The sequence below is a fragment of the Drosophila melanogaster genome, chromosome X, assembly GCF_000001215.4.
Source record: "Drosophila melanogaster chromosome X".
Classification (NCBI taxonomy): domain Eukaryota; kingdom Metazoa; phylum Arthropoda; class Insecta; order Diptera; family Drosophilidae; genus Drosophila; species Drosophila melanogaster.
In genome coordinates this window covers 1669461-1692777 of record NC_004354.4, presented here as the reverse complement: position 1 = coordinate 1692777, position 23317 = coordinate 1669461, and the positions used below count along the sequence as shown (strand labels likewise).

The 23317-nt window shown below is 49.5% G+C and overlaps 4 protein-coding genes across 16 annotated transcripts; 1 reads left to right on the top strand and 3 right to left on the bottom strand.

Moving 5' to 3' along the window:
* Window positions 1-9: 9 nt before the first annotated feature.
* Window positions 10-19668, top strand: CG32809 (uncharacterized protein). Of its 11 annotated transcripts, none has more exons than NM_130578.3 (18): window positions 231-402; window positions 1421-1571; window positions 1645-1698; window positions 1766-1905; window positions 1970-2578; window positions 7041-7131; window positions 8033-8147; window positions 8221-8325; window positions 9518-9681; window positions 9850-9915; window positions 9997-10080; window positions 10349-10411; window positions 10508-10970; window positions 11023-11205; window positions 11285-11378; window positions 15461-15643; window positions 15713-17459; window positions 17530-17698. In NM_130578.3, exons 2-17 carry the CDS (start codon window positions 1466-1468, stop codon window positions 16895-16897), a joined length of 3705 nt encoding a protein of 1234 aa, NP_569934.2. In that variant the 5' UTR covers window positions 231-402; window positions 1421-1465; the 3' UTR covers window positions 16898-17459; window positions 17530-17698. The 11 variants fall into 10 exon arrangements, with proteins under 11 accessions (NP_001245466.1, NP_001259138.1, NP_001245467.1 ...); NM_001258537.3 differs by adding an exon at window positions 7499-7591 and having other exon boundaries at window positions 10-339; window positions 1648-1698; window positions 15713-19668; NM_001272209.3 differs by lacking the exon at window positions 17530-17698 and adding an exon at window positions 7499-7591 and having other exon boundaries at window positions 10-339; window positions 1648-1698; window positions 15700-17375.
* b6 lies at window positions 2591-6154 on the bottom strand. The gene is made up of 5 exons (NM_058017.5): window positions 5461-6154; window positions 4204-4297; window positions 4009-4129; window positions 3655-3876; window positions 2591-3598 (listed from the first exon to the last, which is right to left on the bottom strand). The coding sequence occupies exons 1-5, from the start codon at window positions 5999-6001 to the stop codon at window positions 2900-2902; spliced, it is 1677 nt and encodes a 558-aa protein (NP_477365.1). The 5' UTR covers window positions 6002-6154; the 3' UTR covers window positions 2591-2899.
* Window positions 7887-11212, bottom strand: CG14797 (uncharacterized protein). 2 transcript variants are annotated; one of them, NM_001258539.1, is made up of 4 exons: window positions 9512-11212; window positions 9018-9457; window positions 8754-8949; window positions 7887-8700 (listed from the first exon to the last, which is right to left on the bottom strand). In NM_001258539.1, exons 2-4 carry the CDS (start codon window positions 9106-9108, stop codon window positions 8322-8324), a joined length of 666 nt encoding a protein of 221 aa, NP_001245468.1. In that variant the 5' UTR covers window positions 9109-9457; window positions 9512-11212; the 3' UTR covers window positions 7887-8321. The 2 variants fall into 2 exon arrangements, with proteins under 2 accessions (NP_001245468.1, NP_569936.2); NM_130580.3 differs by having other exon boundaries at window positions 9512-9531.
* hfw (halfway) lies at window positions 19170-23208 on the bottom strand. Of its 2 annotated transcripts, none has more exons than NM_001272206.1 (4): window positions 22841-23208; window positions 21049-21962; window positions 20481-20991; window positions 19170-20414 (listed from the first exon to the last, which is right to left on the bottom strand). In NM_001272206.1, exons 1-4 carry the CDS (start codon window positions 22856-22858, stop codon window positions 20022-20024), a joined length of 1836 nt encoding a protein of 611 aa, NP_001259135.1. In that variant the 5' UTR covers window positions 22859-23208; the 3' UTR covers window positions 19170-20021. The 2 variants fall into 2 exon arrangements, with proteins under 2 accessions (NP_001259135.1, NP_569933.2); NM_130577.4 differs by having other exon boundaries at window positions 19668-20414.
* Between the last annotated feature and the right edge of the window lie 109 nt (window positions 23209-23317).

The following is a 23317-nucleotide window of genomic DNA, read 5'->3' as shown; positions in this document are numbered from 1 at the left end:
AAGAAAATTACTCGATTGCCCCGGCACCAGGTAAACACACACAACAGAGCAGCGTCGGAATGCAGGGATGCCAGGACCTCTGACGGCTGGATGCCAGGGAACTTCGCTGGTCCGGGAACACTCGATTGGTAACGCATGCGCCGTGCAAGCACGCAGTCCTCGTTCGGCTAGGGCGGAAACGCTTTCCGGTGTAGATATACCAGAAATATTTCTGCTCTTCTGGCGTTATGCTGCGTCGGTGGACGAGTGCCGTGTCCTGACTCCAGAAAGCTGTGTAGTGACGAGTGCAAAGCGAAGCGAATTGAATCGAATCTTTATCCTAAGGACACGGCTAAATCGGTGAGCTCCTCGAGCTATGAGCACCTAGACCCGTTAATTGTGAAACCTTCCTGAATCGGCAAGGCAAGTGCGGTTTGAGAAAATGCCAGAAACATCGCCGGTGAACCGCCCACACACCCCCAAAGGTGCATAGGTATACAAGGTACAGCTAGGACGAGATCCCCCATGAAAACCCAAAGGAATCCAGCCAACTGACCGCTGACGTGTGTGGAAAAGTCAACAGACACGAGCTCCCCTCCACCGTGTTTAATGTGCACTCGTGCCCTGGAAACTGGACGCAACTGACACAATTAATGGCGGCTGGGAAAAAACGGGCCGGGGCACCGCACCTAAAACTAATCAAAAATTCCTTTAGTGGCCCGCAATAATGCCGATGGGCAGTGAATGTGGGTGGCTGTGTACATATTCCCAGGCACTGGCACTGGCAAAGGCAAAGGCATACTAAAACCCGTGAAGTGCTGCACTGAAAAGTATACCATGTTTCGTGTGTACCCATCTCTGCGTCCGTTTCCTTTTGGTGCCCCTTCCTCGGATTTCTTGCTCGAGATAAACATGTACATGCAGCCAAAATAACTTGACATGCCTTGTTTAAAGCAACTTCCAACTCCAAAAACGTTTACATATGCAAAACAAATTCGAAAGTGATTCGTGTTCTCTCAGCAAATGGCATCTTAATGGCAACTGCGATGAACAATTGTATTCGGCCAACACTATTGTCTGTTCTGCCAGCCGCATTTCTGGGGTCCCGATCCAGATCCGCATGCAGTTCCAGATCCAGCTCCAGTCACGCCTTCCGCTCTGTCCTGCTTTCTTGCTCCATTCCGTGTTGCAGAGCAGAGTTTGCGCACTCCGTTGCATACTTTTTGCATTGAGCACTGGCACTGCCACTGCGAGGCTCCACTCCATTCCACCACACCCTGTTAAAGAATGTGCGAGGATACATGGTTTATCTACACCAAAGTTGCATGTTGTGTGTGTGCGGTTTAGCGTGTTGTTGCCGGTACCAAACGTAAACAAAGACCAAAAAAATAAGGACATTTTCACGTTACCCATACGCCCCGTTGTCTCTCATTTTCTGCAGCTGCAACATAGCCACTGAGCTCCGCACATCTCAAACGGCTGCAGGATGTTGATCCGTTGGAAGAGTAAGGACAAGAGCGCCTCCTCCAACCAGAGCGTCGGCGGCAGCAGCAGCTCCTCGTCGAAGAAGAAGCGCAAGGGTAGAGAGGGCGGTAAGTAATCGGAATCCATAAATCGGAAGGAAGCGAAATGAAATGAGCCTAACTCCAGCTCCCTCTCTTTCAGAAGAAGACTGGCAGAATGAGGCAAAGTCGGGACGGCTTCCGTCGAATGAACAGGGTATGTTAAGGACCAAAGACGTCCACGGATCTGTAGCCCCATCCTCAGTGTCTATGTGTTTCCCCAGGTGGCGACGAAAGACGACGAGCCATGCGACGCGACGATCCACGACGACATACGCTCGGCGGCGATATGCTGGTCTACGGCTCGCAGCATCCACACGCCCATCAGATGGCGCCCCAGCAACAGCGGGCCATGGATCTGGAGGTGAGCTCCATCTCCCATCTCAACTCGTTTCTACCATCAGTTTCTGATTCTTGTCCCTTCTTAGATGAGTACGCGCGCGCAGAAGAACAAAAAGAACCAGCCGATGCGCGGTTATGCGCCTGTTAACCAGGGACCGCTGTTCGACGACGATCCCGGCATCATGTCGGAGGTGGAAACGGCCAGCACCGGATTCCGGAGGGGCGGCAAGCAGCGCTCCTCGCTCCCCGTGGTACGCACGCCCTCGAAAACTCTGGAACGACCGCTGGGCCTGGTCTTTCTGCAGTACCGCTCGGAGACGAAGCGCGCCCTGCTGCCCAACGAGATCACTTCGATTGATACGGTGCGCGCCCTGTTCGTACGCTCGTTTCCGCGCCAGTTGACCATGTCATATCTGGAGGGGCCCAATGTGAAGATTTACATTCACGATGCCAGCAAGGATATGTTCTACGAGCTGGAGGACGTGCGCTCGCATCTGCGCGAGATCAGGGATCGCTCCGTGCTGCGTCTCTTTGAGTCCACTGAGGTGGCAGCCCCGCCCCAGATTCTGCCCGGCGGCCCTGGAATACCCCAACCCCTGCCGCAGGCGCAGGCCAATTGGGATCAGGATCAGAGCTACTTCAGCGAGCCGGAGTTCGACTCGGACTACAAGCACCAGCATATCCACAAATCAAAGGTAAGTGCTGCTAGATGGTATCAGTTAAATAGTCCTTTATTCAATATCACCGCGTAATTGCTAGGGTGAGGATGTAGGGCTTAGGGAAGCAGGATGGATTGGTGTCCATGAGCGAGTCAAGGATTGTTTGGTGGCCAAATGGGTGGCAACAGTAAAGCGTTGACTCCCACATGGACAATTGTGGCACAAGATGCCCAACCAATCGAATACTTATTCGTACATATATAGAAAAAAAAAAGATATGGAAATAATGGGGTGGGGCTGGGAAAGCTTAAGCTGGGGTCCTAGGACACTAGAATGTTATCCGAACTTTGGGAACAACTAGAAGTTACCACATGGACCCACACTGAGGCCCTTGAGGGCGTTGTTCATGTGCTCGCGCACATCCTTCCACGAAAACACGATGGCACCCTGGAAAGGCTCCGTGTGGCAGCTGCTACAGATGGCCATCACGGCCCTTACCTCCTCCTCGGCGGGCTCTCGGTCGTGCGTGCTGATCTCCTCCTCCAGGCTCATCTTGAGCGTAAGATCCTGCTTAAATTGCTGTCCGCCAAAGTCGGCGAGACCGTTGTAAATCAAGCTCCCATCCGTTCCGGAACCGACACCGTCGTCCACCACAGATCCATCGTCCAGCAGCACCAGGCCGCGCTTCTGAACCTTCTTAGTGGCGTCGGTGTTCCTCTTGAACTGGATGTGGGTCTCCGTTTCGTCGATGAACTGCACGTTGGCTGAGTTACTTAGCATTTGGAAGCGTTTGCCACCGCCACTAGGCTGCAATCCGCTCGGCGGCGAGAGGCCAAGGAGTTGCTGGGCCACCAGTCGCGATCCCGCGTTTATCTGTCCGTTCACAAAATTTGTGTTGATGGTGATGGCCTGCTGGGCGGAATCGGTCGGAGCTCCGGCCGCGCCAGGAGCGGGAGCACCACTTGCAGTCGGCGGCGGATTGGCCAAGTTGATGCGCACCCGGGTCGGGATCTGGCCACTGGCGAGCAGCGTGTGCATGGGTTGAGGACGATTAATCTGAATGGAGGTCTGGCGTGTTATATTGTCTCCGTGGGCACTGGTTACGAACTTACCGAGGGTGGGGCACGAGTGGTGCTGGAGACCTCCTGGCCCTCGTGATCAAAGTGGTGGACATGGTGGTGCTTGTGGTCGCGATGCGCCTTGCCTGCACTGAGCGCCACCCGATAGACCTGGACGAGCGTCATCTCGAAGTGGAGGCCGTGGCTCACCTCGCCGGTGACCGAACTGCCGCCGGAGCGCAGCTTGCCATTCGCTGGGATTTTATGTCCCACCAACTGAAGCAATTAAGAATTAAGTGGAGACGGAGATTTGAGATTATAGCAGCTGACATTCGCACGCCGAAAGTGAAAACGCGAACAAGGCATTTTGCAATATGCGTAATTGGAGTCAAATGGAGTCAAACTCACCGAGTTGTGGAAACCACGCCCAATGCGTTCTGCCTTCAGCCAGGCCTGCCACTCGCCCGTCTTGCCATTCCACGAGCTGCACATGTGATGCCACTGGCGCATTTTCAACGGGTAGTTCAATCTTGAGCAGAAAAACGATAAAGATTCGACGGATTGACGCCGGATTGATCGATGGATGGTTGCGTCTAGACTTACCTGTACATTTGCTGACCTTTTATGGCCATCGAAAGGAAACTGGAATTCTGCGCATTTGCGACCCAGATTTGCACCTCGCGTGGTTCCTTTCCAGCTGCAAGTGTGAATGTGGATGTGGATGCATAAGTGGATCAGATTGGCTTTGAGACTCGCTTTCATGCCAATAATGGTAACGGCGGCTCAGATTGCGAAACTGAGTGGAGCAGCGTTCCCAACTACTACCAACAACTCGATGGCTCAATGGCCAGAACGTTTCGCTAGGCAACTAGTCATCTCACGAGCCACGAGGAATCCCCCCATCGGTGATCAGATGCGATCAGGAAACCCGCCCAAGCGGTGAGCCAGGCGGTTGGTTATACAACCGGCATGCGGCAAATCCTGTTACGCTGGCAACATGTGATATGCATACATTTAAATATGAATCACCAAATCACCACCGGCTGTGAGTAAAGCACTTCCTATCCGGAAGCTTGGCTGCTGATCACTACTACTTGAGTTGACGCTCTGGAATTATGTCAAATGCTAAGGCCCGCCGCTTGAACTTCAGCTTCGGTTTAAGCGTGTTAGCTTCAGCATTGGCTTAAGCTGCTACCCACAGCTGAGAGTGCGACACCAACAATGCCGACGACATCCAACTGGAAACAGGTAAATTATCGCTTATGTAATGCGACCGCAGCGACAACAACGCAGACAACAACATCAACAGCATCAACAACAACAGCAACAGCATCAACAACAGCAGCGACGACGCCAAGAGCAGCGGTGGCATCGACGACCTGGGGCAGTTGAAAATATCCAAACATATTCAAGACGTTTGAAAACAAAACGAATCTTGAGGGCGGCATTATGCAGCAGCAGCACTTCTCGTCCCACATCAGCAGCACCATCGTCATAATCTTCACCAGCATCATAGCTGACCATCAAACTGGGTGCTGCCGACTTGCATCAGGAAGTGGGCTTCCTTTCACTTTCGTAGCCACTCAGTCGCAGCCAGGTGCGATTGCCGGAGCGTGGCCCACAAATTCACAAATAAAATTTCATTGCCCACAAGCGAAGGTCTCTCGCTGAAGCGGTGGCCCATCAAAAGATCGACGTCCGTCACCCGTCTCCCGTTGTCCGCTTATGCAATAGCATTCGCCCAGTGACCATTGTGCAGCCTTTGTCTCGCTTGCCGCTGAAGCAAGTCACGGTGAGAGGCTGATCCCAACCACTACCCAATACCCACTACCCACAGCCCACCCAAGCCCACTCACTTACCCTCGTAGGTCAAGAGGACGTGGTCGCCGCTGTGGTTAGTGAATCGCATCCAAAAGCAGATAGTAAACTGGTCCAGTTCCGGCATCGGATTGCCGTACTCCACCTCGCCGTCCTGATTGAAGGCGAACTTCTTGACGCTGCAGCGATCGGAGCCGTACACTGGAGACCGCGGGAAGGCCAGCGGCTCTTTGGGCGCCTCGTCCTCGATGCTGTACGACTCGTACTGGTCCTCCAAGTGGTCAGCAAAGCTGATTGGATGGGACACCGCTGCACTGGAATCGACGCCGTTCACAATGGCAGCGCGACCCAGCAAGAGCTCGTCCTCGACTTCGGTGGTCTCCTTGTCGCCGCCGAACTGCGAGAAGCTGGTGGATATTTCATGGCTACTGCTCGCCGCCCCTGGATGCGATTGCTTGAGGCTGTAGGCGGCAGTGCCGCCGCTAATCCCGCTGCCGCCGCCAACGATGGGCTTCCAGGCGAAGGAGGCGGTCGCGTTTAGGAGCACCACACCGACCAGCGCTAGATGAAGCCGCTGCGCCATTTCGTTTATTGGGTTACTGTCACTCCAATTGATTTTGGCTGTGATCCTAGTCTCGGTCTGGGTCTGGGTCTGGGCCTGGGACCGGGTCTTGAAGATTCAATCTTCCACGCGTCTGTAACGTCCGATTGCCGCGATGTCTCGCACTTCACTAATCATCCACGCATACGCCACAGCCAGGTTGAGTTGCGCCAAAATCCCAGCCGCTGCCGTAACAAAAACAGCAGCTTTGCCGCCGAGCTCTGCTCAGCTGGCCGTCGGTCTTGCTCGGTTGTAACAAATTGTAAAATGGTTGTATTGAAATCGAAACTGAATCAGAAACTGGTTGAGGTTTGTGGGCTGAGTTGGCCTGCAGTGTGCCGTGGCGGGCGGTGAATGAGCCAACCACTTGCACTTGCTGCACTCCAGGGCTTGATAATCCAATGCACCTTGCTTACGAACATATCGTGCGCCCAGAACTTACCGTGGAGCATATCCACCTCCTTGACCCAATGATCGCCAATACTGCCACTCAGTGCTAGACGAATATAGGAAAACGCGTTGAGTTCCGCGAATTTAGCCGATTTGGCAGTGAAGGTGGCTGGTTCGGGTAGAGGAGTGGTGGGTGGATTATGGTACATATGCCAATTAACTGGTATTCATCTTGCCACGGCCGTGAGCTCGCGTTTGACTCCCAATCAAAAGCACTCACTGTGCGAAGCATTGCTGTTGGCCACAAAAAACAAATGCGTAGAAGATTAGCTGTATCTTTCGAAACGAAGCCATGAGAGGATGTCTTACAATAGTTTTAATTAGTTTTCATCTACTACGCTTGCATTTCTCTCAGTGTGCCAGCGCGTACGTGTCCGTCCGCAATGATTTGGGATGGGCTGCAAAACATTATAGCTATTAAAGAGCGGAGAAACCATATTGGACATTTCATTTCACTTCTTGAACGAAGGCCAATTGGCAGTGTTAATCAAAGTACTCGTGCCCCTGCCACTGGCCTCCGGCGATCCAATCATTGAACTAATCCAACACCGTTTATCTATCCATCTTTCAGATTGGCAAACAACCGGCGCCCTACTACGTGGGCTCATCGCAGACACTGCCGCGAGGCATGTACTCTTCAGAACGGAACAAGGTGTCGATGGGTGCGTAAAACAGTCGAGATTGCCGACTAATTGATTCCGTATTCCTTTGATTCGCTCCGAGTAGTGCACTCTTGTTTTGATTTGACCGATCCTCCTCGTCCTCCTTCTTAGGTGACCTGACCCCCCTCCTGCCCACCGCTTCCCTTCTTCCCGGGACTTTAGTATTATGCGGGATTCGTTTCGGTTTAGTTCCGTTCAGTTCAGTTCTCTGTCATGCGCATTCTGCAGTGAAAGCCCAGTCTAAATATGATTCATGTTCAATCCATCCATAACCATTAACACACTCAAACTCGAACACCAATCAAACCAAACCAAACCGAACCGAACCAAACCAAACCTATGTATCTGAACCAACGAACCGAAAAAGGAGCGCCTGTGAAACCACTCAGATCGCTTAATCCAAGGGGTAGCATGGAACCCCTGTTCCCCTACACCCCGGATCAGTTATACAGCATTCCAGGTACACAAGAATTTGCCTTTCTACCCACTTATAGCTAGCATTGTACGATCGCTTCCATTTACCCAAAGTGTGTGTGCAATATAAGCGGTGACATTTCGCATTTCGCATTTTACATTACATATCACATCACATCACATTATAGCGATTGCATCTGATTATCCATTGGCTTGCGCTTGAAATTCAAATCCAAATCCAAAACGAATCTCAATCTCAAATGCACACTGACTGTGCACTATCCACACATCCAATCGGAAGCATTTATTTATGCGGCCCCAATCATGCATTTCATTCGCTTCATTTCGAATTGCTCGTTTGCGTTCCTTTATTGCGTTTCGTTATACCTAAATTGAACCACAAACTATAGGCTACCAAGCACGCACATAGCTACGATCCTCCCATCATTAAGAGTCCAAGTTCTAAACGACCAGGCTGTATTTGCAGATGGATATACCAGTTCCCCGGAGCGCAGTAGCCGCGGAAACTACGAGGAGCCATACTACAGCCAGTACGGAACGAGGGGCGCCGTGGTGGCGCCCATTATCGACGAGGAGCAGAGGTGCGAGGGGGGGAGTAGGAATAGATGTTGTTGTAGTAGCATTAGCATCTTAACTAATCTTTGCCATTTACAGCGATGGAACCATGACAGAGGATCAGTACGCACTGTACGGCATAAAGGTGGGACCAGGACCCAACCGCCTCACGCATCGCGGCAACCAGATCTACGATCCCACTAGGTAAGCATGCCCCAGCCGCGATCTCGCAAAGATTTCATGTAGGAGGCGTAGTCCTGCTGCAGCAGGGTTGGCAGATCGGTATCGGGGCGCACAGAGCTGCGCTTGCTGCGGCGGTATATCTTGATGCGTTTCACATTGCTTGTGGATGAGCTGGTCGTGGCCGTGGCCACCGGATGGAAGTAGGTGGTGCCCTTGCTCTTGATGGCCTGCACGATTAGGCAGAGTAGATAGCCGCCGAAGGAGAGAAAGGCCAGGGCCGTAATGCTGATCTGGAATAGGGTCTGCAACTTTGAGGGCTTTTCCTCGGTCCAGGAAGTCGGCGCGTGTGGATGGGAGTGCCAGGGACCATGGGAGCCAGTGGTGTCGTGCTCACCCCTGCAATCATCTAGTAAAGCTTCATGTTGTGAACTAATGGAAAGCAGGCTTACCGATCTGCGGCCATCAAGGCCATTCGCTCTGGCAGTGGCGATCCATCCGGCGCCATCTGTGGGCATTCCGTAGTCGGCTGGAGACTATCGTTCTTATCCAGCGCCTCCATACTCATCACGGACTTCTTTAACAGCAGCAGCTCGTCCACCTGGAAGTTAGCCAGGCAGCGGGCAAACCGCGCTGGTGTGCTGGTCACTGTTCGGATTGGTCATGAGTCCACTGACACTGGGTTTCCCAATCGAATAGAATTGCATCGTACATACCACTGCATGTAGTCATGTCTTTGCGGGCAGCTCTTGGTGGTTCTTGCGCAGCTCCAACTCGTCGACTGCGAAAGCGGATTGGCACCGACATTGCGTGCTAGCACGGACTTACTTTTCGCTGCCTCCAACGGCCAAACGAGACGGAGGGTATATTGGACCAGATGAGCGGCCTGACAGCACAGCGCAGCGCAGGTTAGGGTATAAAGAAGTCGAATAGCAGCTTATGCAGTCATGCAGCTGCATTCTTGCTGTTTTGGTTCACGCTCCCATGCGCTAAGTGCTGCGACCCGCGTTTCGACTTCGACTTCGACTTGGATACCAAATCCAATTCCGGTGTCTATGCTCTGATGTCGGATGCCTAGGCTTGGCTGCGCAATTGGAGCGATGTGGTGCCAGCGGATGTGTGGCCCAATGATCGCTGCTTGCCAAGCACGCAACACCTGGAGACAAGTTTTTGAGTTTTGTACTGATTTGGTGACTTTTTGCTTACGCACTTGCAGGCCCGAAGACTTGCATCGGATTCGTGTGGAGCACATGGAAAGGCAGCTGGCCAACCTGACGGGACTAGTGCAGAAGGCCCTCGTTAACCAGAACCCCCAGATTGCCCCGCTGGCCGTGCCCACTCTGGACCCAAACTATCTGGTCGTGCCGTCGCAGATGCAAGGTACGAATATGAGTCCCTGCAATCCCTGAATGTTGTCCACGGCACTCGCTTGGCTTGTAGCACCGCTTTGTAGATCTAAAGACATGGCCCAACTTCCAGACTCCTTGCACCCGGTCTCTCCCCTCTAACTACATGTCTAATTTGTTCTCTCTTCCGCACGCCGCGCAGCCAACGGCTCCGGGGATGAGCTGTACATTCGGGAGAAAGCTCCCAAGCTGGGCAAAAACTCGTGCCGTAAGTGTCGCCGGAACCGGAGGCCCAATCCTTTGCAGCCTCTGAAAAGCCGTCACATATTGTCTTGTCCTTGTCTTGCAGAAAAATCCGTGTCCTTTGAGAAGTCCGTGTCATTTAGCGATGACATACAGGGAATACCAAAGTCTCACAATCCCCTACATGCCGGTAATTTATTTATATGTACAGCCTTGCACTCAGAATAAAAATCAATCAAAAACTGAGATAATCCCATGGACGAGCATACTAGAAAGAAAGAAAATTTACAAAAAAAAAGTGATAATAAACCGTGGCGATTATTAAAGTTAGAGCGAATTTTATTCTGAGTGCGGTTGATTGGTGTGGGTGAAACGCTTCCTAGACACAATGCAAGCCATTCGTTTCCCTTTCTCACCACTGCAACTCACTGCCTCCGAAATGGGCGTGGTCTTTACAGCCGAAACGAAGCCAACCAAGCCGGCAATCAAGTCGTCCACTCTTCCACGCACCTCGTCCCAAGGTAAGAACACGGCACGCCTGCATCAGCCACATTTGTCCATTAACAAGTTCCCCAATTCGCCGAGTGCTCTCCTGACCATCTTCCCTCCCTCCACAGAGCGTGACCGACTAAAGCCTCCTCCGCCCCCCAAGCCGATCGTGCTAGCCCAGACCGCTCATCCCAACTACCGGGCGGACATTGCCCTGGCTCCTGAGGTGTACAACCATTTGCGCGGCCTGCAGAAGAAGGCCAAGGACCTGCGCATGGAGGTGCGCACCCTGAGGCGCCTCTCGCAGGCCCAGGCTGTTGCCGTGCGCGAAGACATCAAGGGAACCTTCATGCGGATTCGCGCTACTCTGCTGGCGAGCAGCGGCAGCTTCTGGGATCACCAGGGCGACCAGGACGCCACACGCATTTCGCGGGAGGAGGAGCTCTACAAGCAAGAAGTAATCCGCCTGGAGAAGGACCTCAGCGACCTGGAGGGGTCTGTTGAGAACCTGCGCGGCGAGGTCATTAACCGGCGAACACGCGTCAACATGACGGCCGTGGAAGACATGGCTCTGGTGCTGAGCCGGGCAAGGTGAGTGGTCGAATATGACCCAGGATCGAACAATAAACAAGTTCCTTTTTAGCAAAACCGTCGCCGAGCTGAAGCTAAAGTTCCCATCCCTGTCGAATGGCTTGCGCTGCATCCTGTCTAACGAGATGGAGAAAGTGGTGCGAGAAGAAAAGTTCCTCAAAGAAGAGCCCGACCGTTTGGAGTCGGCGCTACGTCGCTGCAAGAAGCTGACCGGCACACTGGTGACGCTCAAACGGTTTGTCCTTCGCCCTTCATCCTGCCCCCCCCGTGCCCGAAATGAGGAGCTCATTGTCCTTTTGTTTTGCATTTGACAGCTTGGCCAGCGTGCAGGAGCAACGGCTGCCGCCGAACGAGCCGACTATTAGTGAGGAGACACCACGATCCGCGGACATCTCGGCGCCCGACAAGGTGAGTGCGAAGCATCCGAAGTGCCTGGAGAGAAAACGTGGAGAACGTGGTGTTGCGACAGTTACACAGAGCTAGTTCAAAACCAAATCGAAGAAAGCGTTATGAGGCCTGACCACACCTCGATTTTCATATACTTATATACATATTATACTACTGCTCCATAACGTGTCATGACTATATATACATATGTATAAAAGTATTGTTTCCACTATTTCTATCGCAGAGATTAGTTGCTTTCGTCCTACCGTATATCGAGTTTGCTGTGCTTTTATTTCGAATCCACCTCACCAGATCAGATCTGATATTCTCTCGAAACTCGTAGTTTTCACCCGAGTCTGCGATCCTGCGATCCTGCGATACTTCTTAACGAACATTATCATATACATATGTAGGTGCTTCGAAACCTCTTTTTCCCCAATGAGTCCGTCCGTCCGTCCGTCCGTCTGTCCGTCTCTCTGTCGGTGTCCTCGAATGTGTCGAATTTAGCGGGATAAGCACATTTATGGATACATGTATGTATGTACATATGTGGAAGCAGAGTCGATTGAAGCATATCCCACATCAGACTCTTCACTTCACTTCGAGTTGAGGCGGTGATTTTCCATTTGAATTGGGTACTGTGCAAAATTTGAATACCGAAATAATTTTGATTACTTACATTTATTCGTTTGTAGTCTTCGGTTTATATTTTGTGCGTTTATATTATGAATAAGTTGCAATTGGCTGTTGTTACATAACTAGTGTTTTGGTTCATCGTTCATTTTACACAAATTATTCAAAACCATTCAACCAATTCCTTCGGCGAGTGTAGCAGTATCGAAATTCGATCCAGTCCAGTCAATTCGAATTGAATGGCATCGCGACGACCTTAGACCCGCGTTCCGTTCCGTGCCCCTTTAACCCTTGACCCTAGACCCTTTAGCCCTAGACCCATTGCGCCATGCCCCTGCTACTGCCCCTTGCCCCTCAACCCCAAAGCTATTTGTTCTGAGCTTGCCCTGTTGGGCCTTAGATATTTGAGCACACAACCAACTATAATAGCAATCGAATACAAGAACTACAACTACAGATACAGATACATAAAACATTTTGTTTAACTACCAAGTATCCAGTTGCAACCATCATCCATGCTGAGAACGTCTAAATCCAATTAATCAAACAGAACACAACAAGTTAATTTATAAAGCAAAGCTAACGTCTTATAAAATGAAGTTTACCTTCGTTTTCTCTTTTTGCCTTTTCTCAAACATTTTTTGAATAACGTTTACAACAACAACTACAACCCACATAGTTTAACTGGCGATGGAGTTCAAACTTCAAAGAGGCAATTACTGAGTAATGACTGAAAATTCAAATATAAAAGAACATTTACGAAAAAAAAAAACCAAACAAAAAACAAACAATCAAACCTAAAAGAAATTCAACCAAAATCCAAATATAATTAAAAAAAAAAAAACCAAAAAGAAAAATACCGTTTTGAAAAAGATGAAATCATAAGAATAATTCACTTTTCTTTTTGCTAAACATAATTTGCTCTGCATTAAACATACTAGTTTATATTTTGTATACTATTTACTACTGCTATAAACTTCTAACTAAACTAATACTCGTACTAAACTCGAAACCCATATCAAATCAATCATCAAAGCTGTCCATAAGCCACCAGAAGAACACTCCTCAAACCAACCAACCAACCAATTAACCAACCAACCAACCAACCAACCAACCAACCAACCAACCAACTAACCAACCACCAACTAACCAAACTACCCAACATAGCTACATGCCCATGTTCCTGTGTATCCTGTGTACATATGTATGTATAATGAAAAGCCTATTTGAATGACTGTTTGTGTGTGATTACTGTTGGAAGCCCCAGTCTCCTACCCACTTTCCATTTTCCGATCCAGTACAGGATATATATGTACATCAAACGCAGCCGCGTCCTTAGATTCAGATGTTACCTTCTCAAAATCAAGGATCAAGATCCTCAAGATCAAAGGCGCACAGTAGAATAAACAGAATCCAAAGATCCTACTTTCTTTCCGATTGTAAAACGAAGTTCTTTCCGTGTTTTCAAATGGGGCCAACACCCACTTTCCTTTGACTCAGTGCAACATGAACTCTTCTCCCTACCTTTTCCGACTCTAAAAACGCCTTGAAATAAGTACACCGACATCCACACCCACCCATCACCAGAATCCGTTCCCATGTCCATAGTTTCATATACGTACGAAGAGTTTTGTTTTCAGTGTTCGCTGCTTTGCAAGTCTTCTGTTGATGTTCGTTCCTTGTTGTACATGTTGTTTTGTCTTTGTCTCCTTCCCCAAATGTGTACACAACACCCCTCCCCACCCCCTCGGTGAGCTCGCATTTAACTTGATTGTCTGGATCTCCAGTTCCGGCTGAAGCGTTCTCCTCAGTCGTGCAATTAGCGATCATGTTGTCCGAGACTCATCGAAGAATGCCCGTGAAAACAAGGGTCAGCAAGAGTAGAGCCAATCACACGCAGCCGGAAGTGGAGTGTTTTAAGTGGCACCTAAGACAAGTACGAAGGTGCCGAGATAGAGCCTAAGCCCTACTTTGGAGTGGCTCATTGCTCCCATAAACTGTTCACAATGTGTTTCCATTCATTCCAATCGTACGGACACTCCCCGCTGAAGAAGAGAAACTCACCTAACTCAGCTAATCGTACCCAAATCTGTTTAACTTTTAATTGATATTTTGTAGTTGCGATCATGTGTGTGTATATACCAATATACCAAAATACGATTTAGAGAATATGTGTATGTATAAGTGTGTGTACCCGTTTATGTACGTACAAAACAGCCACTTCCCCGAACCTCCAAGTCCCTCATACCGAACATTCCGAGCTCCCGCGCTCCCAGTCATAACCCATCTTAGTACCAAGCAATTAATCTCAACCAGACAATCAAACGGCCAATTGTATTGCAGTCAATCAAGTATGCAAACAGTCATCACTGTCAGTCACTGTTCTCACTCATCGATTGTTGTCTTTGAAGTTTCAACAATCTACCAATCCATCGACCTATCAGCCCCTCATCAATCACACGCGTAGCTCCTCCTCTAAGAGCGTTATACCCCCCTTTTCCCCAAGAATCATGATCAGAACTAAAGTTAGAAGTATAAGTACCAGTACCAACTAAGCTATCAGAGCCACTACACTAACCGCATCCAAAGCTGGGATCTAGTGTCGAGTAAGCGGTCAGCAGAAGAAGAATCAGTAGAGACACTCTAGCATATAGAAGACACTTTTCACTTTGTACTCGGTGAAGACTTCCGTGCAATCCATGAATACTACATTGCCACGGGGTGCAATTCATTTCCACTTAGAGCTTAGAGAATACAAGAACATCATCTGTCAATCACATCTGCATTTGCATCCGCATCCGCATCCACACCGTTTCATTCGCCGCGTCGCCTATGAAGTTATTGGTTAATTATACCACATACCACATACTTGTGCCTTGGATAAACGATAAACCATCGCTCACCATCATCCGTACAGCATCATCCACTGTCCACCATTGTAGAACGCTTACCTTGTTGCTTGTTGCCTGCCTGCTTGTGAATATGCATTAGCTCGATGTACTGACACACTCTATCCGGCAACCGATCATGTTCTAGTACTATACGCTTCCATATGTGTTCCCATTTCTTTGATTGATTGTTCGTTCAGTAAAGTTTTGCGAGACGCCGGCTTTATTCACTGCATGATCCGAACCTACTGCAACCAACTGCACCTATGTACAATATATTTCAACGCCTTGGCGGTCTTTTTGGTTTGGCTACACTTGTAGATACATATGTATATTGCTGGGTTATTTGCGTATTGTATCGGATTTGTATGCGTATTCAGATATTTTGCGAGAATATACATGTCCCATTTGAGTACCTACTAATTGCCGAATGTATAAATGTGACTACTTACTATATATATATATATAATTTTATATATATATATATATATATCTATATATATTATGTACTATACCTCGCCTTCGCCTCCCGGGAGCTACATTAGTGCCAGTGTTTTACCGCCTAATTGTGTGTTCTTGTAGCCAATCCCAACACCCAGGATGGGGTCGTTCGCTCTCAGCGGGGGACTCGCACCCGAAAACGCACTCGATGCTCTGCTAGATGAGCTCAAGACATTCTCCAAGCCCATCGCCCAACAACAGCAGCAGCAGCAGCAACAGCAGCAGCAACAACAGCAGCAGCACCAGCACCAGCAACTATACGAGGTAAGTGTGCTCACCAAGCGCGTCCCCCATCCCCAGCCAAACTCATGGGGTCCAAGTCTCCCTCCGCAGATTCGCCCTGAAGACTCGGCATCCGACGAAAGCGCCCAGGCCGCAGTACAAAGCACCGTCACCACGCAAATATCGCAGGCCCGTCTCTACACGGAGGCGAGCGTCAATGTGCAGCAAGCGACCACCGGCAGCATGGTCATCGCTGTCGCCTCGGGAACTGTTTCGGCCCAAGCTCAAGCCCAGCGAGGAGTGCTCACCCACCAGCAGTCGCAGTCGCAGGCACAGCTGATGGTGCACACCAACATGGGCAGCCTGCGACGCCTGCACTCCTATCCCAGTGAGTCGGATGGCGAACTGCCTGGGCCGCCACCGACTGGCCCGCGGGCCAGCGAGACCTCGTCCTCGACCAGCCTGGCCAACGGCGGCAGCAGCAGCAAGCCACCCGTGCCCGAGCGAAACGCTGAATTGATCACCAAGGTGGGCCACAAGCGCATCCCGCCACCTCCGCCGCCACGCACCAGCTCACGCAGTCCACTGGCCAGTCCAACCAGCCCGAACGTGCCACCAAACCAGGCTGCCGCAGCCACAGTCAATTTGATTCCCAATTCCAATTCAAATGCCAGCGCCAATGCCAATGCCAATGCCAATAGCAATGCCACAGGAAACAAGGGAATAGTGGGTGAGACTACGTCCGTCGTTAGCGGCGACACCTCAAGCGGGGACAACTCGAGCGGCAACGAGTCCGGCAACGATCATGTGCAGCGCCAGGTGGCCCTCGAGATGCGCCACCAGGAGCTGCTCAAGAAGCAAAAGATGCTGCAGGAGCAGTACCAGCGGTTGCAGCAGATGAGCAAGCTGCCTTCGGTGGATGTGGCCTCCTCTTCCTCCTCCTCTGCACAGGACATCGCAAGTGGCAGCAATACACTCCGGAAGCTGGGCAGCGAGACAAACATCCAGCAGAAGATAGCCGCATTGAGTCTAGCCTGTGAGACTAGTGGAGCCGCAGCTGCGGCGGCAGCGGCGGCTGCTGCTGCGGCTACCAATGGCGGCGTGGTGGCCAGTGATGCTACGAGCGGTGCGATCGGCGGTGGTGGTGGTGCTGGAGCTGCAGGGGCGGCTGGTGCGAGCGCTGCTGCTGCACACTCCAACTCGAACTCGAACTCGAATTTGAATTTGAATTTGAACTCCCAACACCAGACCGCCACAACGACCACTAAACAGCTGTACGAGACCGAGATACTTTAACACAACTGGAAATTGGCGTGGAACGAAGCTAAAATTGACATTTAATCGGAGCAGTTGAGATTTTTATATCTGAGATTGCGGACCAGACTAGTCGAGGCCCATCAACACCCATACCCATAATATGTGGGGACTACGATTCCGAATCCAAATCCAAATCCAATTCCGATATAGAAACGTTGGAGGCATTGACAAATGAGAACGAAACGAGACGATAGTAATGATTGAATATGAATGGCAAACACCTTTTCGTTTGTTAGGATGAGCACGGACTAACTCACAGCGTACTTGTATTTAATATCATCTAATTGTCGTACACAAATATGTGTTTGCACAAATCCAGCATCCGCATCCGATGTACTTTATGTGTTGTCTGTGAGAACGCAGGGCAAATTATCGGAAGCAAAACTAAACGAAAGCATACAGTATCGAATCGAAACACAAATCAAAAGACGTATAAGTAACTTGTGCACCCCCATATAAAAAACATAAAGCAAAAAACCAAAAAACGGGCAACCGTACACCCCATGCACCAGAGTAAAAATGCCCAGATGAATGTATTTATGTATGTATTCGCTTACATTGATGTACTTGTTGCATGTTGTGTTTTTGTTGTTGTTTCAACGAAGTTATAGGTCATATACATAGTTCAAGAGCAGGAGATGGGCAGGCGTTTGGCGTTGGAGAACAATAAGTTCTCCAAGACACCAGCACCATAATCCCCAGCACTATGCCACGACACAGCCATTAAATCCCAGCATCCCTACATCCATACATGTGGACTATGTGTTAAGGTCCAGCCGCACCACCCGCCCCTGAACCAAAATCCAAAGTCTAGAATCTAAAAATCAGGATGTGGGATCCAGAGGCCAGGACCTGGCCACAACACAACATATAACACTTAGAAGCAACCCATACACCATACACCGGCATAGCAAAGCAAAACGCCACACAACACACAGTCGTAGGAGCACAGGCCGATTGAAGTTTGAAGATTAACCATTATGCACATGTACAGATCTACGTATGTACTTAAATAATATGTCATAGATTTTTATTATTACCTTGGTATGGGACGTGAGACTGATAGTTCTATATATGTAGCTCATCAAGATACAATATGAAATACGATGGCGGAAGCTAAAGATATTGTACTTATTTTTGTTATAAAGATGACTAGCTAATTTTATCCCCCTTCCCCAAGAGAAGCGACAAACAGCACTCCCTCCAGCCACTGCGTAGTGGAGGCCTCAGCTCGTTATTCCCGACCGGATTGGCGGAGAGTGCTGGTGCCCATCGGACTACCGACGGTTCTATTGTTTACATGCTGCACCTATCAAATGGGTAACACATATGTCCTTAGCTATATGCATTCAACGCTACACGCTACATCGAACGGTGGTCAGTGGCTGGCCAGCCAGGCCCAGGATCCAGAGACCCCAAGGCCACGTCCACGGTTATTTTACACATGGGCCTTGCCCAGAAACGGGCTTCTCTTCCCACACGATCAGGATATCGAGTACGCTCTTGACTGCATTGCATTGTTTTTGGAGGGTCCAAATCCAAGTGTGGATTTGGATGGAACGGGGAAAGAGCACACTCGTGCACACACATAGATTTGTTAACCTTACTGCCCGGCCAGTATTAGACTTCAGTATTATAGGCTAATTTACATTTAAATAAACTTGTAACACACGACTTGAGAGTAATTTGTTGCACCTCTGCCACATTTTATATCGATTAAACACAAACATGCATTCCTTAAATTGTTCAATTTTCGAAGTCTAAATGAGGTCTGCTGAGTTCGCCACACCGATCCTGATTCATTCGGGAGCGGAGCGAACTTCACACATAGGACGAGCGCCGTAGCATAAGATCTAACACCATGCCACACGAACAGGTTGCAATGAACACTTTAGAGTATATGTAACTGCATCTGCATCTGCTATTCGCTACTCACATATGTATGTATAAATGCATAGTTCTATTAAATGTATATCCTCCAATAGCTCAAATACACCTCCTCCAGGCCACTGCTGATGCGGTGGTGCCACAAGCACAACAGTGAGCCGTATCCTTTATAGGTAGTCCCAGTTTAGATGCCCCCCATGTGCAATAGACTTGACATCAGGACTATACGCCAAAACACTTATGTATGTAACTTAGGTGCGCGCTCGAGACATTTATATACATGGCATATATACACAAAGACAGATATTTACCTAAGTTAGAAGATTTGTATTGTTTATTTAGCGCCATTCGACGAATATGTATAACATATATATTTACATGCAAAACCACGCAACGAATACACATTTAAAAGAACATATATACATGCCTACGATGATGAATACGATGAAATACGACGATAATAAATAACAACCTATGCGAAAGGCAGTGTTAAAGAGTCCCCTAATAATACCAAGTCAACATATTTAAGTATAAAGTTAAACCAGGGCACGTGGCCAAATCGAAGGCATCGTGACCCCACTTATATTCCCAAAAGGCACAATACACCGAATCACACTACACTACACACCACACACATACACACTCACACGCCTACACAGGTATTTAGCATCGCGATCACGATCACGATCTAATAACGATCTAATGGCGATCTAAAACCAAACCAAAACCCTCGCCCCACTGGGAGAAGGGAGATGCAGAGCTCAATTCAAATTGCAGCTGCATCGGAAGAGTTGGAAGTGCGTATTTTTTTCTTAATAATAATTATTCTATTTAAATCACAACAAACCACAACAATAAATATCATTCGTAAAATGAACTCCGAACACGAGTTTCTCTATTGATTTATTGCCACATGTAAGTAGGCTGACTAAGCTCACGACCCTAAGCAATGGTGCTGATCAACGTTACTCCTCCATTTTATACTTCCAGATCCACCGCACCCACTACAAATCGTCAAGTGCATGCACACTGTTCTTAAGGCTACACACCACAAAAATCGTTCACATATGTATGAATATAGAAGGCACACGGTTCCGCAGATACAGTCGGATACATATAAAGGTAGGACACGTATGAGAATACGCTCTGTCATGTGATTGTGTCACAGTCTGGCCGTCTGTTTGACCAACTGGCCATCTTACTCTCCACTCTGGCTCTACGATTCGCACAGCCAATCGCATGGCAACTTGGGCATTTTACTGGCCGGCCAGGGCAGATAGCCAGCCGTCTTGAAGACCCAATAGTCGTAGGACACCTTGGTAATAAGGGCGAGCAGCAGCAGGACCTCGGCGGCTATTAAATAGTATATGTAATCGGTCCAGTCTGGTGGGGACTGGCATAGTTTGGCCTCCTGCAGTTCGATGACTCTCTGGGGCATGTTGCGACAGCGTATCTCCATATAGTCGGGTATATCGGAGCTACGCTCCTTAAGCCAATTTTGCAGCGTCTTTGCCGAGTTGCAGTCGCACTGCAGCTTGTTGCCTGCCAGGTAAATACGACGGCCCAGGCCAGAGTCCATCAGGGCATTGTTGAGAAAGTACTCCGGAATCTATATCGTTGTAGAAAGATACAGTTTGTTTTAGGGATTGGTACATTAGTAGGTCAGAGCACTCACCTTGCTCAGCGAATTGTTTCGCATGTAGATGCGCTGAAAGGTTTCGATGAACTTGGTACCCTCGAACTCATAGATGGAGGATATCTGGTTGTTATCGGCCAAGAGACGGTTAATATTGTGGTAGGTGGGATTGGTATGGAAGTAATCGCCCAGGCTGGTTATCTTGTTGTTTGTGATATTGAGCATAAATGTGTTGTCCGGCAGTCTTTGGGGTAGCTCCACCAGGCCAAGATTGGAACAGTCTACGTGGCACTGGGGCTTCGACTGGTTGTCCTGTATGATCATAATATTCTCCAGCGTACAATTGCAGCTGCCGTAGTTCGGAATAACCGGACAATTAGTCACACACCGCTTTCTGTTCTCCAGCTGCTCCACGGACACCTTGTCCGTGGACTGAAACCAGGTGTGTGTGGCGTTATACTGACAGTAGGAGTGCTTCGGGTTCAGGAAATTAATAGATTCGGTGTATATTATCTCGTTTAGCGGAGTGCACAGCATGCGCATGTTGCCACTGAAAAGAATCGTTTGGTTAGGCCTCTTCCTTTTCTAAACATATGGCCTTACTCACCTGATATCCAGCGTAATGTTCTTGTTCTGGTTTCGGTGAGGCACCAGCGAGAGATTGTTGTTCGACATGCCGAAGAACTCCAGATGGGGCACGTCCTTCACCGCCCTCGAGTGGATCTCCGAGATGTTGTTGTTTGATATGTTTAGGCACTTAAGAGCCGAGAGCCGCGGAAAGGCGTTCACCAGTCGAGTGATATTGCCGTCCGTCACGGCAAGCGACTGCAGGGATCGGAATATTGGATTGGAGAGGTCCATGTCCTCCACAGTCATGTTGCGCACGTGCAGGTTGGTCCACTTGGATATGTTGCTGCAGCTTGAGATCATCGTCAGCTGCGATATGTTGCAGCAGTACCAGGAGTTTGGCCGCGTCGGGTGCTCCCTGCACTGGCACTGGCTGTTCCCCTGTCCTCCTCGGTTCTGGGCTTCCGACTGCGCGACTGTCGAGCCCTGGCCCTCGGAGGTTTCGGCTCGTCCGTCAAAGGTGTGGCCACACAGCTGCTCTTCTGCATAGAAGCAGTGCTTCAGATACTCGGGCTGTTCGGGAGCAGCCGGCGGAAGGGGTGCGGGCGAAGTGGTCGACGTGGTCGAGGTGGAGTGCGATGTGCTTGTGGATGTTGTGTCTGTCACAGATCCCGGATCGGACATGCTTTGCGTCTCGGCCAAACTTGATGCCGTCGTGGTTTCCCCAATGCCCACGTTATCAGTTGTTAGGATGGGAGCAGGTATTGCTGTTCCCTGCTCATCTTCCTTCAGCGGCGCATGGGGATGGGCATGGTGATGATGGCGAGCCTGTGGATGTGCGTGTGCATGTGGAGTAGACTCCTCGCCTAGTGCAGCCGGATCCGGTGTGTGTGCTATTTCTGGCCGCGCGCATGCGCCTGCTACAAGGAGCAGCAGGAGCAGGAGCCATGTGCCCTGCAACGACAACGACAATCAAAGGGCGCGTTAAAGCGAATCGAGTGGGGAAATGGGAAAAACGCCGTGTCGCACGTTGGACATACATATGCAAATATTTGCTACACCAGACGCGTTTGTTTGCAAATCGAATTAGACCGACGAGGGCTTGGCCTGGCTCGTCCTCCAATTGCCGTAATTAGGGTAAGTGAGGCACACCCTGTACGCATAAGTTGCTGGGCCTGCGGCTCTGGGAGTCGGGAGGGTCTTCGGTATCCAACTGGTTTCTAATTGTTTGCCCACTCGATTTAGCGTCTTGCGGGCCAACTGCCAACAACACTGCCATGCTAATTCGGCAATTAATTAACGAATCGTATGTGATAAAAGGGCAATAAAAAGATTAATTGTGTTAGGCAGCAATTGTGGGCGGGTCGGTGTCGGTTGGTGGCAAATTGTCGGCTTCGGCATGGAGTGGAAGTGGAAGGGGGCTATTTCCAGATCTTTGGCTGGTCAAAACAGCATAACAGTTTGGTATTACCATAGGCCAATAATAGGTTTGGTATGGAAAACATTTCCTTTTTGGCTTAAATGTTCCATAGCGTGTGAGGATACGAGGATTAACTAAAGATGGCCTCTGATTTCAAGGCAAATGCGCTTCTTTTCACAACTACAATATGAGAAATACCTATGCTGTATGAGTATAATAACTGGGTGTGGTATAAAATATAGAGCCATGGGTAGTATAACCTCACTAGCAGCACCCCTCCCTCGGAGCAATTTAGAGTGCTTTCGAGATTATAAACACAATATCAGTATCGGCATGCCCATGTCCATACCCCTACCCCTCCTGCTACAGGTACACCCATACACTAGCAGAGCTGCATGCGCATTGGACTTACGTGGGTGTACGCGAGCATGTCGCCTCCGAAATGAATTCCACTAGGTGCTCCCTGGCAGGTTTACTCCTCGACTAGGTGGCGCGGGAACGGAGCGGTCATCCACATCCGAGGAATCGCAATCATACGGAAGTGTTCACAATTTAAATGCTTTGCGCACATCCCAGTCCCAGCGGAGAGGAGCTACTTTCTGGGCGGTTCTGCAGGCTCGTTCGGTCCGCCAGGTGATCTGCCACAGATCCGTGCATGGGAAGAATCGGTCGGGTGTGATACGTAGGTGAAACACAAAAGTATCTCGACTCGAATTGATAAACTACGAACAAAACAAAATGCAAATGTTAAGTGCGCGCAGCGCAGCAGAGCACTCGCTGTTAAGTCTGATGTTAAATGCTCTGTTCGCCGCGGGCAATCGACTTATCGATACAGTGACATCGTTTGCACTGCGATTCGATAGTTGGCAAACGTAATCCGTTGAATCAA